Here is a 13,991-nt window from a genome sequence, read left to right as displayed (position 1 = left end):
GGCCCCCCATCCCCAACCCCATCAAATACGATCAATGGTGAGATCCAGGAAGATGTTGGCTATTTTCCAAATTCCCCTTGATGAAGGCAGACAGAGACACTGGAAGTTCTTATCACCTTCAGTGTGGCAGTTCAGCCTTCAGCCAGTTGAGGAAAAGAGTATTTGAGGAGTAGGATCTCAAAACCCAACACGATAGTGTACTGGGCAGTACTGATCGAAGTGCTCTTACATGTTTTGAAGACTTGGACAATCCATTGCTAGAAAATCCCAGAGAACCAAGAGGTATCATCACCTGCCCAAGCCAATTGGTAAGTGAGCAAATCTGCTTCAACCTATTGAATGATTTGTGAATATTAGAAACAGAGCCTTTGTTCTCCATGCACTATATTGTTATGACCATTGGAAATGTTCAAACAAAAATAAATTATTTAAAATGCACTCTGAAAGATTGTTCATAGCACTGTCCTGGAGATTAAACTTTAAATCCAAATGACTTAAAAGCAATGTTGGAGGATTGACAACTCAGTGTGGACTTGTTGGGGCGAAAGGCCTGTTTCCACACTGTAAGTAATCTAATCTAATAAGTGAAGGATTAAGGGTTACAGCTTTCTGCAATAATTTCCAAAGCTAAAAGAATATTTGTTGTTCAAAATTCTACAATTTGTTTGATGAGAATTAAGAGCAGACTATCCCTTTAAAATAGTTGGCATCTAAATAGTATCTCAGGAGTTAGTCGCAGCTGTTTTCCGTGAGAACTGTTTGCTGTGAACTGGATCCAATGTGAGAGCACTGGAGTACGTTGGCCTCCGATGCTCAGCGGCATTTACTTTGTATTGCTGCATCTTCTCCAGGTGCAGAGACATGCAACCAGTTGGAAAGCCAAACAGCAAAGCAGCACTGCTCTCAGCTGCAAAACTCAGACAACAATGAAAATCCATTTTTATTCTCATATTGCTCATTTTCCAAGTGCTGTTCAAATGCTAACCCCAGTGAAATTAACTCCATTGTGTTAAGCACAGTAAAACCATGCAAGCAATGGCATGTCACTTCCATGCTCAGATTGCTTCCAGTGCTTTGGGATTCATTACCTCAGAGAGATGTGGATTTCAATCCTGCCTATATTGTTGACTTAGATTGATAGATTCTTGGGCAATGCAAGAGTCAAAGGGAATGTCAAATGTAGAATCGATGTCGAAGTTTAGCCTTGATCTTACTAAGTAGATAAGCTTCAAAGGGTAAATGTCAGATTTGGGGTATACAGTGAATTGGATAACACAGTATAGGAGCAATTTACTGCAGATGTAAGTCATTTCGATTCGAATTGTTGGCTTGCTCTCTCTCCATGGATGCTGCCTGACTCACTGTGATCTCGAGCATTTGTTGTTTTCAGGATAAAACAACAATTTTCTATCAATATCAATTCAACTGACCAAGAATCGCGCCAGTAAAACAGGCAATGAATTGTGCCTTCAGATTTGATTCTCTGTGAAATGTTACATTCATAGAACATGCATGTTGCATAAGCACATTCAATTCTGCTCTGTGATAGGGGCAGGCCATTTTGCAAGGTTTCGAATAAGTCTCACAAGGCAATTCTGTTGGCATGGAAGACCAATTCAAAAGATTACAGATTAGCACCAAAAAGCAATAAATTGGAGAAAGAGACAGAGACTGTGCTGACCTCTAGCTGTACTGTATAGAAAGTAGTTGAAGTACACTGAGTGTGTAGTAGGCGTTCTCAACAAAACACAGAAGTAGTTGAATAGTTTTGCAAATCTGGGGCTCAAAGAAGAGCTAGGTATAAGGAGACACTCTCAGTATATAGGAATTAGCTGTTGAGCTGTATTGCTTAAAGAGCAATGGAACTGAAGACCCAGTGAAAACTCAAGGGTAATTGGATATCTCTGTGCTGTGAGAACTCAGACCAAGTTATAGGAATTAGTAGTCAGTTGGGGGTTGGAGTCAGAGCTTAGAAAAAGTCCTGGAAATTTTGGTGGCTCATAAGAAATAAAGTTCCCCTAATCAGTACAGCTAAGATTGGCAGTTGAGCAAGGTGGGAACTGAGTGAAAAGCACCAGGAATGATCTAGCTTGGTAAAGCTATTTGTCAGCAAAAACCTGGAGTTATGCCTGTAAGTAAGTACTAGAATGTACTTTGCATAGTCCGGGGAATTGTGGACCAAGAAAAAGTGTTATCAAGCAAAATAGTACAGTCACTGAGGTAGTCCATTACAGAGCGACATGAGAGAGAAAATTTCAAGGCCAGTTCAGCAAGCGTAAAGAATTGTAATCATTTGGAATAGTGACTTAATGATGATGATTCATCATGTTGTTAAAATCTAGGGGGAATTCCTAAGAAATCTATGTCTTGATTTCATTTGCAATTTGGTGTGCACTATGTCATTAATTATGGGCATTAGAAATAAAGTTGTACAGATATTGTTGTTTGTTGCTTTTTATTCAAACCCATAAATTATTATGGCTTTATTATCTCAGCAAGTCCCCTGAATCTTTCATTTTGTCCACTTTGAAGGACATTGGATCTTAACCAAACCATTAGAATAAATTTGATGATTTTGCTGGGAGTTGCAAATGCTAAGGCTGGTTAAGATTTTCATTGTGCATTTTACTCCACATATTGGAAATCAAAATGGCTTGAGTTTTCTGGAAAGAGAAGATGCTTCCCTGAGTGAATTGGAATCATTGACCAAGCCTAGGTTGCTGGCCTTAGCAAAAAAAGGGAGTCAGAATTGTGAGCTCGGTTTAGGAAAGCAAATATAGTGAAGTAATATCAAAGCATCTAGAATCGGAAGAAGAAGCATCTCTTACAGCTGAAACAAAGCTTGAGTTAGCTAGAATTCAACTGTAGATGAAACAGCCTTAGACAAAAAAACATCCAGACTTGGAAATATATCACCGTTCCCTCAATGTGCTCGGGTTAAAATCTTAGAACTCCCTCCCTAGTGGTGTGGCGAGTATATCTACACCCAACGGACCGCAGCAAGTTCAAGAAAACAGCTCAGCACTACCTGCTCAGGGTCAACTAGGGATAGGCAAATAAATGCTGTAAACAGAATGTTTATGTTTGAACTTGAAGTTAAAAGAGAAAAAGAAATTTGAAAACATGAACTGAATAAAGAAAAACTTGGGTTATGGTCAACAAGAGATGTTATTTGTTCAAATGAGGAGAAAAGTTGCATTCAGAAGTTACATTTTATCAAAAACCTTCCTTTTGTGGCTAAATTGAAGAAGGGACAGAGATATATTTTCCTTCAATTGAGAAAGTTTGCGAAAAATTTGAAGTTACCAAAGGAGTTGAGTCGCAGGGAGGTAGGATAGTGAAGAAAGTGTTTGGTATGCTTTCCGTTGTTAGACAGAGCATTGAGTATAGGAGTTGGGAAGTCATGCTACGGTTGTACAGGATATTGGTTAGGCCTCTTTTGGAATATTACGTGCATTTCTAGTCTCCTTCCTATCAGAAGGATGTTGGGAAACTTGAAAGTATTCAGAAAAGATTTACAAGGATGAGCTACAGGGAGAGGCTGAATAGACTAGGGTTCTTTTCCCTGGAGCATTGGAGGCTGATGAATGATCTTATAGAGGTTTATAAAATCATGAGGTGCATGGATAGGGTAAACAGAAAAGGTATTTTCCCTGGGGTGGGGGTGTCCAGAACTAGAAAGCACAGGTTTAGGGTGAGAGGAAAAAAATTTAAGAGAGACCTAAGGGGCAACTTTTTCACACAACGGGTAGGGCATGTATGGAATGATCTGCCAGAGGAAGTTGTGGAGGTTGGTACAATTACAGCATTTAAAAGGCATCTTAAAAGGATGGGTATATGAATAAGAAGGGTTCAGAGAGATATTTGCCAAGTGCTTACAAATGGGATTCGATTAGAGTAGGATATCTGGGCGGCATGGATGAGTTGGACCGAAGGGTCTGTTTCCGTGCTGTACATCTCTATGACTGATAGATTCCTAACTGATAAAGCAATGGATGTTTACTCTAGTTTTTCAGATAAATTATCATCAGATTATAAAATAGTTAAAATTGTGATACGTAATACCAATAAACTTGTTCCTGGAGCTTACTATTGGGTCAGAACAGTTCAGCACACCTGAAATATTTACCTGAACAAGAAACTTATTATTGTTGCTGCAGCACTGATATTCACTGAGCTGGCCATTGCTGCTGTATGGAAGAAAATCGGTTCTACAAAATGCCTGTAACAAAGAAGGTAACTAACTTTTCTGAATGCGGATAGGCAGAAACAACAGTGTTCCTCTTAAACTTGCAATAGAGAACTGCCTCAAGCCTGCATATCCAACTTCCATCCATCACCCCGATACCCCTCCTACCATTCCCCCACCCACCATTCCCCCACCCACCTCCACACTGGATTGATCTCCAGTTACAAACTTCTGACATTGATTCAGCATTGCAAACTCAAGGTTCCTCAACAACCAATCATGAACACTAGATCCACAAGGTATATACCCATGTAACTGAAGGTCTGTGCAATATCAGCAGTGGCCAGAATTTACTTTGCACTTGAGGTCCAAGGCCAAACATCTCAGGAGTTTGGATCTGAACATTCTGTCTCAGAAGTGCTGAGCCTCCACCTCTCAATAGTCATTTGGACACACTAATTTCTACTGCACTGCCCTTGTATACCATCTGTGTATCAGCACAGTCCATCTCCTCAGTATTGAAAAATGTCTCAGCAAAATGCCAGAAGTCAGTATTTTATGTTGGAGAAATTTTGTTTAAGATTTAAATGAAATATCTTCATTTTAATTGGCAGGATCTATAAATATATTTTCTTTTCCAATATGTAATTTTAAAATATGGGTGTAGGCTTGCTCACTGAGCTGGAAAGTTCATTTTTAAATATAGATATGCATTTCCAATACATTTAGTTTTAAGTATATAAATGATTATTAAGATTTAAAAAGATGTATGAGTTACACATTTTATGTATATATCAATGATGAAGAAATCGCAAATTCAAGTAAGTAAAGTGAATCAGCTGACAGGAAGTCTACAAATCCAAGATGGTCATTATCTGGTTGGAAGAGTTGAAACATTAATGACGTTCCAGACTAAGCAATTCCAAATGACAGCATTGAAAATGGAATCTACTTTTACTATTATACTAAAAGGTTCCAAGTCATTTCAACTGTAATCACTCTTCGAAGAAGATTCACTTTCCTTACCTGAATGCTTCGATAAGTCGCTCAACCTTCTGTGCCTCCCCCTGCACTCGAATATGAGCCTGGAACTTCCGCAGAGCTTCATCCAACTCCATGTTAGAAAAATCCATCTCATCAACAACACAACTAGAACAAAGTGTAAGAAATATAGTCAATTGATTCCTCCTTTTGGGGAGTAAATTCCATATTATATACTTAAATAGACCATGGGTCTTGGGTAGCAAGATCAAGCAACTTTACCTCATCAATCATATCTTAAATATTTTTGCAGTAAATTTTTATCTTCATCATGAAAATCATCCACTGTTTCAGACCCATCCACTTTTCAATCCATTGTAATCAATAAAGCCACGTTTTACTGCAGCCTTTAAATCAGATGTGATTTTGAGGGATGCCAGGAAGGTGGCATATCCAGCATACCATGTTGCCAAGGTGAAAACGATGAGAAATATGCCACATAACATTTCTCATATTTTATGTCTCACTACGGTGTTTGAATGGAATTATTGTATACTTCAGGATATGTCAAGTGGCAAAATTGCTAAAGATGACACTGAGTGGCAGTTACCAATGTATTGCCACACCATCGGATATTCTAACGTCAAAGAGGAAGCACAGACCTTCTGATGATTAGTTGCATGGGTATCCTTGGGTTCCTCTCCTAAGTAGCCATTCTTCTACTACCATTCTAAGCAAAGTTTGGAAAGGTTGTTTAACAATTCACAGCCAAGATCTGTTCCCACTCAACATGCAGACACCATCAGGAAAGCTGCTAGATGGTAATCATGAGGTGGAATCATGAAAAGGAATCACATCAAATTTTCGCATCAACTCATCAGTATTGAGATTAGTTGTTCAACAGGTTTCACCAACTTCACCTGATGAAGGGGCGGCGCAGTGAAAGTTTGTGATTTCAAATAAACCTGTTGGACTGTAACCTGGTGTCCTGTGGTTTTGACCTTGCCCACCTCAATCTAACACTGACATCTCCACACCAAGGTTACTGTAGTATCCTATTGCTATCCAGGTTGAGACTAATCAATTGGCAGAGATCTGAAATCACGGCACCTTGTTGGTTGTGTGGCTCAGCTACTCAGTACCAAACTAGTTGAGCTTACAGGCAACTTGCTACTTCATCTTCAAAACAATAAATGTATCAAACAAAGCCACTGTTAACTAAAAGAAAAGACAAGCCAACATGATGCAAAATGTTCATTGTCCACATTGTATTACAAATAATGTTAAGCATAAGATGAAGAGATGAATTGAATTATTTTATTTTGGTCTTCTTTGGTCCATAAACAGTTGGTGTTTTCAATTTCTCTTCCTTCATTTTATAGGCTGCAGTCTAACTCCTGAAGCTCTCCGTTTACTCCCAATTTTTAAATGAACCATAACAAACTCTCTTCAGGATTTAAAATGGAAATATGATTTATTATGCATTCAAACCCGAGTACATGTTGTTGCAATACATATAGAAGCATTCAGGAAGAAAGGAATAAAACAAAAAGGAATAAAATTTGTTGCGACTTGCCAGGGTAACTCACTAGAAATCAAGACCTGCTATTGCCAGAGTCATCACAAAACTGTAAGCTGTGTTTTAAAAAGAATGAAAAATTCTCAAACTGCCTGATTTTCAGACTGAAGTTTGATAGAAAGTATGGCTCAGGTTTTTGTAACAGCAATCACTATTCATTACAGGTCATTAGATTTTTGTCACAGGTCAACAGTTAAACTAAATTAAACATAAATAACTCTACAAATTGATTAGTAAGCTTGTGGAAGATACAAGAATTGAAAAATAGTGAAGCTGTCATCCTTAGACTACAGGAAGATAAAGATGGGCTGGTTATTGTGGAATTCAATCCTGGTAAGTGTGAGATGATGCACTTGGGCAGGACAAACAACATAAGGGAATACATGAGCAACAGTTAGATGCTACGGAGCACCAAGGATCCAAGAGATTCTCATGTACATGTTACACCAGTCACTTAAGGTCCAGGTCAAGTAGATGAAATAGTCAAGAAGGCATGTGAAATGCTTGTATTTATAGGCCTAGGCATAGAGCTTAAGAGCTGGGAGATTGTGCTGGAATTTTCTAAAATGCTGGTGAGGCCACAGCCAGACTATTACATGCAGTCCTGGAATCCACATTAAAGGAGGGAGGTGATTGCACTGGAGAGAGTGCTGAGGAGATTTGTCAATATGTTGCTTGACCTGGAGGGTTTTTGTTATAAAGACACACTAGATAGACTGGGATTATTTTCCTTGGAGCAGCGGAGACTAAGGGACTGATGATGGAGATGGAAAAAATTATAAAGGACATAGATAGGGTAGACAGGAAGGAACATTCCCCCTTGATGGAGGGATTAATGACTAGGAGGGAAGAGATTTAACATAAGGCACCAGACACTTAGAGGGCATGTGAGAAAAACCTAGAAAGTGGTGGAAATATGATTGCCACCCTTACAGGAGGTGGGTTAGGCAGAAACCCTATTACATGTAAGAAGTATTTCAATGTGCACTTGTGATGCTAAGGCATACAAGGCTATGGGCCAAGTGCTGGAAAATGGGATTAGAATAGTTAGGTGTTTCTTGTTAGACTCAATAAGCCAAATGGCTTTTGTGCTGTAGATCTCTAGGTCTCAGAATTAAAACTTAAGTGTGAAAAATTAAATATTAAAATTGAATTTTTTTAAATTTAAAAATTAAACCCCATATAAATACCGCCTTACACAAACACAAACAGAAAAATAAATAGGAAAAAACAATGAGGGCAGAGGGAAAAACATGGAAAACATATTCATAGTTTTTGTACACATGATCTGTTTTTTTGCTAATCAAAAGGTTTCTCCTTGACTTTCCCTTTCCTTACTGGTTTGTAAGAGGCATTCACAACTTGCAGCATTCTACTGAAGAAAAACAAGTTGGTTTTCTTCAGGTTTAAAATGCAGGGAACTGAGGCAGAATTTTCTTTTGACTGCTGCAGACATGTTGGTTTCTCATCTGGTATGCCTAGCATCGCTCTGCCTTGTTCACAGCCCAAGCTGTTCAGCTACCTGACAAACAATTACCTGTTGTTGGCAGGAAGAGGACCTTTCTCATTAAGTCCACAAACTTATCAGCTTCACTTGTAAACAACTCCTCAGATGCAGTTCATCTCCACATTGCTAGAACCCACAGCTTCATCAACAAAGTTCACAATAGATGTTAAATTCCTCTTTGTAAATTCTGGTTTAAAACAGTTCCTTCACATTTCAATCCAGTTTTTAGAAAGTTTTAAAAAAATCATTTTTTATAATACTAGAATAAAGAATAATTTCTAAATCAAATGTATAGATATTATGTGATTTTTGTCCAAGCCCAGAGGGACAGTATCCAGTGGAGGCTCTTGCAGTTGATTGAACTTGCAGGATTCATTTATCATTATGGCTGAAGGCATAGCAATATGAGATTGGTCCAGTTTTCAGGTGAATATAAGAATTCCTCTGGAAACTAAGTGTCAAAAGGGATTTAGGCTAGAGAAAGGCTTACCACAGCTTCCAGCCTGGTTGAGGTATCACCTGTTAGATGTGTAGCAGACTGATTTGATGTTAAGAGCAAATTGCCTCTTACCAAGCTGAAGTGCACCTCTGGAATCCAGTGGTGGGGTGTTCTGTTCATGTGGCATATTGATTTCAGAATAATTCTCAATTCAATAATTAAATTCTATCTCACTGGCCAAGAGATTGTTCAATTATATTCATTCCACTATAGAAAGAATACAACTGGAAAAACTGCAGAAAAGATCTACTAGGATGTTACCTGGACTTGAAGGTTTGAGTTATAAGGAGATTTTGGATAGGCTCTGATTTCTTTTTTTTCCCTGGAGCATTGAAGACTGACAGATGACCTCATAGAAGTCTGTAAAATCATGACAGGCATACATAAGGTAGGTAGCAAACAGCATATCCAAATGGTATTGGAGTCTAAAACTAGTGGGCTCTATCTCTACCTATTGCTTAATCCTTACCCCCTCCCCCATCCTAACTTCTGCATGTAAACCAACATTTTCCTAGCTACCATTAGTCTGAGGAAGGGTCACCAGATCTGAAATGTTAACTTAGATTTCTCTTCACTAATGCTGCCAGCCATGCTGAGCTTTTCCAGCAATTTTTGTTTTTGTTTCTAAACCAAATGGGCATAGGTTTAAGGTGAGAGGGGAGAGATAGAAAAGGGTCTTGAGGGGCAACGTTTTTTCACACAGAGTGTGATAAGTGTCTGGAATAAGCTGCCAGAAGTAGTGGTGGAGACAAGTACAATTTTGTCATTTAAGAAACATTTGGATGGGTATATGGATGGGAGAGGTATGGAGGGACATGGACCAAATGCAGACAAATGGGACTAGATTAATTGTGAAACTAAGTTGGGATGAAGGGCCAGTTTCCATGCTGTAGAGTCATAGAGCCATACAGCATAGAAACTGACCCTTCAGTCCAACCAGTCCATGCCAAAAATAATCCCAAACTAAACTGGTTTTTCTGTGTTTGTAGACTAAAAGGTCCACCTGGTAACTATTGATCTGAATCCTTCCAAAAATTGTGGCAACTTCACAAGATCGTTTGGTGTCACATTTTATTCCAGAGAAGTTAATTTTAAAAACATTGAACAAAAATTGCAAACTTTTCAATGATTTATGGTCTCTCTTCATGACTCATGAATGTGACAGCAATATATAATACCTGTCAGTAATGTATACAAATCGTCAGTTAGTAATAAAGAACTTGACTATTGCTGACTAAGACATATTGAAGATTTCATCTTGCACTAATGACATAGAGAATGCATCAATTAGATCGTGACTGTCAGTTAACTACCAAGCTTTGTTTCAATTTAAACCTCATAAGTTGAAAGCATATCTTTTTCGGTAATATTCAAGTTTCAGTCAGATACACAATAATTCAACCTCAAGGTTAAGATGATACACAAAGTGATCATATTGAATTTTCTGTTGTTTACAATGCCTCTAAAGCTCCATGGAACACTTATAATACCTGCATTCCAAGTTGACTGCTGTTTAATGCTAAAAGTTGGACTACATTTCAGGAGCAGGAATTCATTTCCTATGTGTTGCTTGAGAAAGAATCTTTGGCAGCGTGATTCCTGAGCGCAAAAGTACAGCAGCTTTCTAACTCAGAATGTATAGTGGTATCACCAACGGTTGGCCAGGGCACATCATGAGCATGGATGATGGTCACCAGCCAAAAGATGCACTAAATGGAGAGTTTGATGGTGTCATTAGACTAGTTAGCTAACCAAAACAAGGACTCATGCAAGCTAGATATTATTTCATGTAGGATTAACTTTAATAAGTGAAAACACTCTGTACATCAAAGGTCAAAGTAATTTTCTTATTTCAAGAACTTTTTTTGAGAATTTCTTGAGGCTCCATTTTGATTTTTCATGCTTCTTTTTAGCTTTCAGGGGTTTTTTTTTCATTCTCACTCACTCCTTTATTAATTGATTTAGTAGTGTAGTAACTTTAACTTTTGTATTTTGTTGGTTTATGAATATTTGGACTCAGAAGCAGATTAAGAAGAATTCATAAATATCCTTAATTATCATAATATCTTCATTATGCTTATAGCGACAACACATAAGAAATGAATTCATTTCTATAGTATTTAAATTGCCTCAAGATGACAGGATAAGTTGGCAGAATGTTTTTTTTTTAAATAACTGACACAAATAATAATAAATAGCTATACACAAAAAGCTATTACCCTAAATGAGGAGTTGTGAGGCCATGGTTAAACAGCAAGTTTCCAAGCCCATGTTTGGTCTGATACCATGACACTACATGAAGACTCTCAGGGTATTCCCTTCTAACTGTACACCACTGTGCCACCATCTCTTGTTCTGTAGGAGGAACAGAACACATCCAGGGCAGGTGATGATGTCTGGGATTTTGCCTGTAAGATATTAGAATGGCTCCTAGTTTTGACAGCACTGTCAAGATGTTAATAAGGAGGACTTTGCATTTGTTTCTTATGTCTAAGTCAATGCCCGGTGGTCCATCTAGTTTCACTCCTTTTCTAAGGCTGAGTGGCTTGCTGATGGATTTCAGACAGCAGTCAAGAGTTAACCACATGGCTGTTGGTCTGGAGTCAAATGTAGGCCAGACCAGGTAAGGATGACAGAATCTTTCCCTAAGCAGCATTGGTGAACCAAATGTCTTTTTACAATTGATAATTCACTATTGCATTTCAGATTTATTAACTGACTTAAACTTTTACCATCTATTGTGTTGGGAATCAAACCTATAGTCACACAACATTAGCTTGGGGGGGTCTATATTCCTAGTCCAGTGGCATAACTATTTCACCACTGCCTTCCCAATATACAGCAAAGTCACTTTAAAAATACTGAATCCAGATCTTAGATATGACACAACACAATTTCAATATCATGTACGATTCAATGCCAACTGGATGGCTTGGAAAGGCTTCTCTTCCAATCACTATTCTATTGCATTTCTGCTGACCTATTCTCCATGACACTGTTCACAACATTTGTTCAAAGATATAGTTGATCAATTGACCAATCCCATTAGCACCCATTTTGTGGCCCTGCTGATGAAGACCTTTCTTCACTTCACAAAGCTGCCCATTGTCATCAATCTTCTTTTTTTGTTAAATTTTAGGAAAATATATCGACTTAACAGCTTGAAAGGATAATGTTCATGGCTGCCACCATATATAAAAAAAAAATCCATATTGAAAATGATTAATTATTAAGAAATGTCAAGATAGTTGTATCCACTTCTGTAGTGATTGAAGACATGAAAAAATCTAAGTTGCTGCATACTCATTTAGATATCATGCAAAACCTGGATATAATCTTTGCTGAACTTACAAAAAAAAGCAATTCTGATGAGGATCACAGAACCCTTTCTAAAGCAACTTCAACTTCAGATTAAATAATTATTGTTATAATTGGTTGCATACATATTGCTCTGCCATTCTTTTGCGTAGGAAAGAAGACGTGCTGAATGTAGTGACATTTTAAGGAATAGGTTTGGACCCTTTTTGGCTCAAGATTCTTCCATTAAGGTGGCAGTGCAGTGGGGCTTCTGAGCCCCGGGGTTGTCCACTCCATCCACTTTTCTTATTGTTTCTTTTCTTCTTCTTCTTTCTTCACTCGGTTTTCTTTCCTCATTTAATTTATTTTACTTACCTATTGGTGAAGAGCTCTGTCATAGTGGTGGTGGGTGAGCCCCAGATGGGAGAATTGGAGTGGGGCCCAGTAGGGGGGATTTGGAGTGGGATCCAGCAGGGGGGTATTGGAGTGGGGCCCAGCAGGGTGGAATTGGAGTGGCACCCAACAGGGGGTATTGGTGTAGTACCCAGCAGAGGGAGCTGGAGTGGGCCACAGCAGGGGGGGGGAATTGGAATGGGTCCCAGCAGAGGGTATCAGAGTGGGCCCCAGCAGAGGGAATTGGAATCAGCCCCAGCAGGAAGCAATTGGAATGGGGCCCAGCAGGGAAATGAGTGGGGCCCAGCAGGGGGGATTGGAGTGGGCCCCAGCAGGGAGGATTGGAGTTGGACCCAGATGGGGGGATTGGAGTGGGCAGCATGTGGTGTTGGAGTGGGGTCCATCAGGGGGGATTGGAGTAGGCCCCAGCAGGGGGGAATTGGAATGGGACCCAGCAGGGCAATTGGAATGGGCCCCAGCAGGGCGGAATTGGAGTGGCACCCAACAGAGGGTATTGGTGTAGGACCCAGCAGAGGGGGCTGGAGTGGGCCACAGCAGGGGGGGAATTGGAGTGGGCCCCACCAGAGGGTATCAGAGTGGGCCCCAGCAGAGGGAATTGGAATCAGCCCCAGCAGGAAGCAATTGGAATGGAGCCCAGCAGGGGGGATTGGAGTAGGCCCCAGAGGCAATTGGAGTGGGGCCCAGCAGGGGGCAATTGGAGTTGGGTCCCAATAGCAAGCACTCATGGCAGCGGTGTTGTCGGGTTTGATTTCCCGTGGCTTCTGCGTTATAGAGGCGGTCCTAGCGCCGACTGATGACTGTTGCTGTCGAGGGGATTTGGATTCCCAGCCGTGCATCCAGCACAGCTTCGTGGAGACCATGGCAGAGGCAAGTTTGGGCCCAGGACGAGACCTGGTGGCATCAGCTGCAGCTGCCTCGGCAAGATGGACCCAAAGCAGACTCCTGATGGCAGTAGAGTCGTGGTTAGGCCAGCGTAGTACCCGGCAGCATGAGTGGAGTCGGCATTGGCAAGGTCTAGTAAGAACTCAGCAGCAAGGGCATTTGTAAAGGCAAGATTTTTTTTTCAAAAATATACTTTATTGATAAATAATTTGATGGTCTGTACAATTGGTCATGCCATACGTATGTAAACATTTACATACAGAGATCAAAACTTATCATTTTTATACAGGTCTGTACATTTTTTGATCATATGCCCATATAATTAGCTGAGGCGTCAGCAGAGCCCAAATGACTGCATGGGCCCCCTGTTCTTCTTTAGGCAGGCAGACTTTACACAGTGGTCTTTCCCCACCGCGCCTTGGCGGCAGCTGCCCCAAGCTTCAGCGCGTCCCTCAACACGTAGTCCTGGACCATGGAATGTGCCAGTCTGCAACACTCACTCGGGGTCAACTCCTTCAGCTGGAAGATCAACAGGTTTCGGACCACCCAGAGAGCGTCCTTCACCGAGTTAATGATCCTCCAGGCACAGTTGATGTTCGTCTCGGTATGCGTCCCAGGGAACAGGCCGTAGAGCACAGAGTCC

The 13,991-nt window shown here is 40.1% G+C and overlaps 1 protein-coding gene across 1 annotated transcript in view; it reads right to left on the bottom strand.

The window, feature by feature from the left end:
- The window catches only part of LOC122559430 (IQ motif and SEC7 domain-containing protein 3-like), a 386,113-nt gene that overhangs the window by 85,505 nt on the left and 286,617 nt on the right, over nt 1–13,991 (bottom strand). The window contains exons 6-7 of the mRNA XM_043708878.1: nt 5,216–5,338; nt 202–332 (exon numbers count right to left, since the gene is read on the bottom strand). Of these exons, the coding sequence (XP_043564813.1) occupies nt 202–332; nt 5,216–5,338 (254 nt within the window). The remainder of the gene's footprint in view (nt 1–201; nt 333–5,215; nt 5,339–13,991) is intronic.

The sequence above is a fragment of the Chiloscyllium plagiosum genome, chromosome 19 (genome assembly GCF_004010195.1).
Source record: "Chiloscyllium plagiosum isolate BGI_BamShark_2017 chromosome 19, ASM401019v2, whole genome shotgun sequence".
Classification (NCBI taxonomy): Eukaryota; Metazoa; Chordata; class Chondrichthyes; order Orectolobiformes; family Hemiscylliidae; genus Chiloscyllium; species Chiloscyllium plagiosum.
This window is presented reverse-complemented; position numbering and strand designations above follow the sequence as displayed.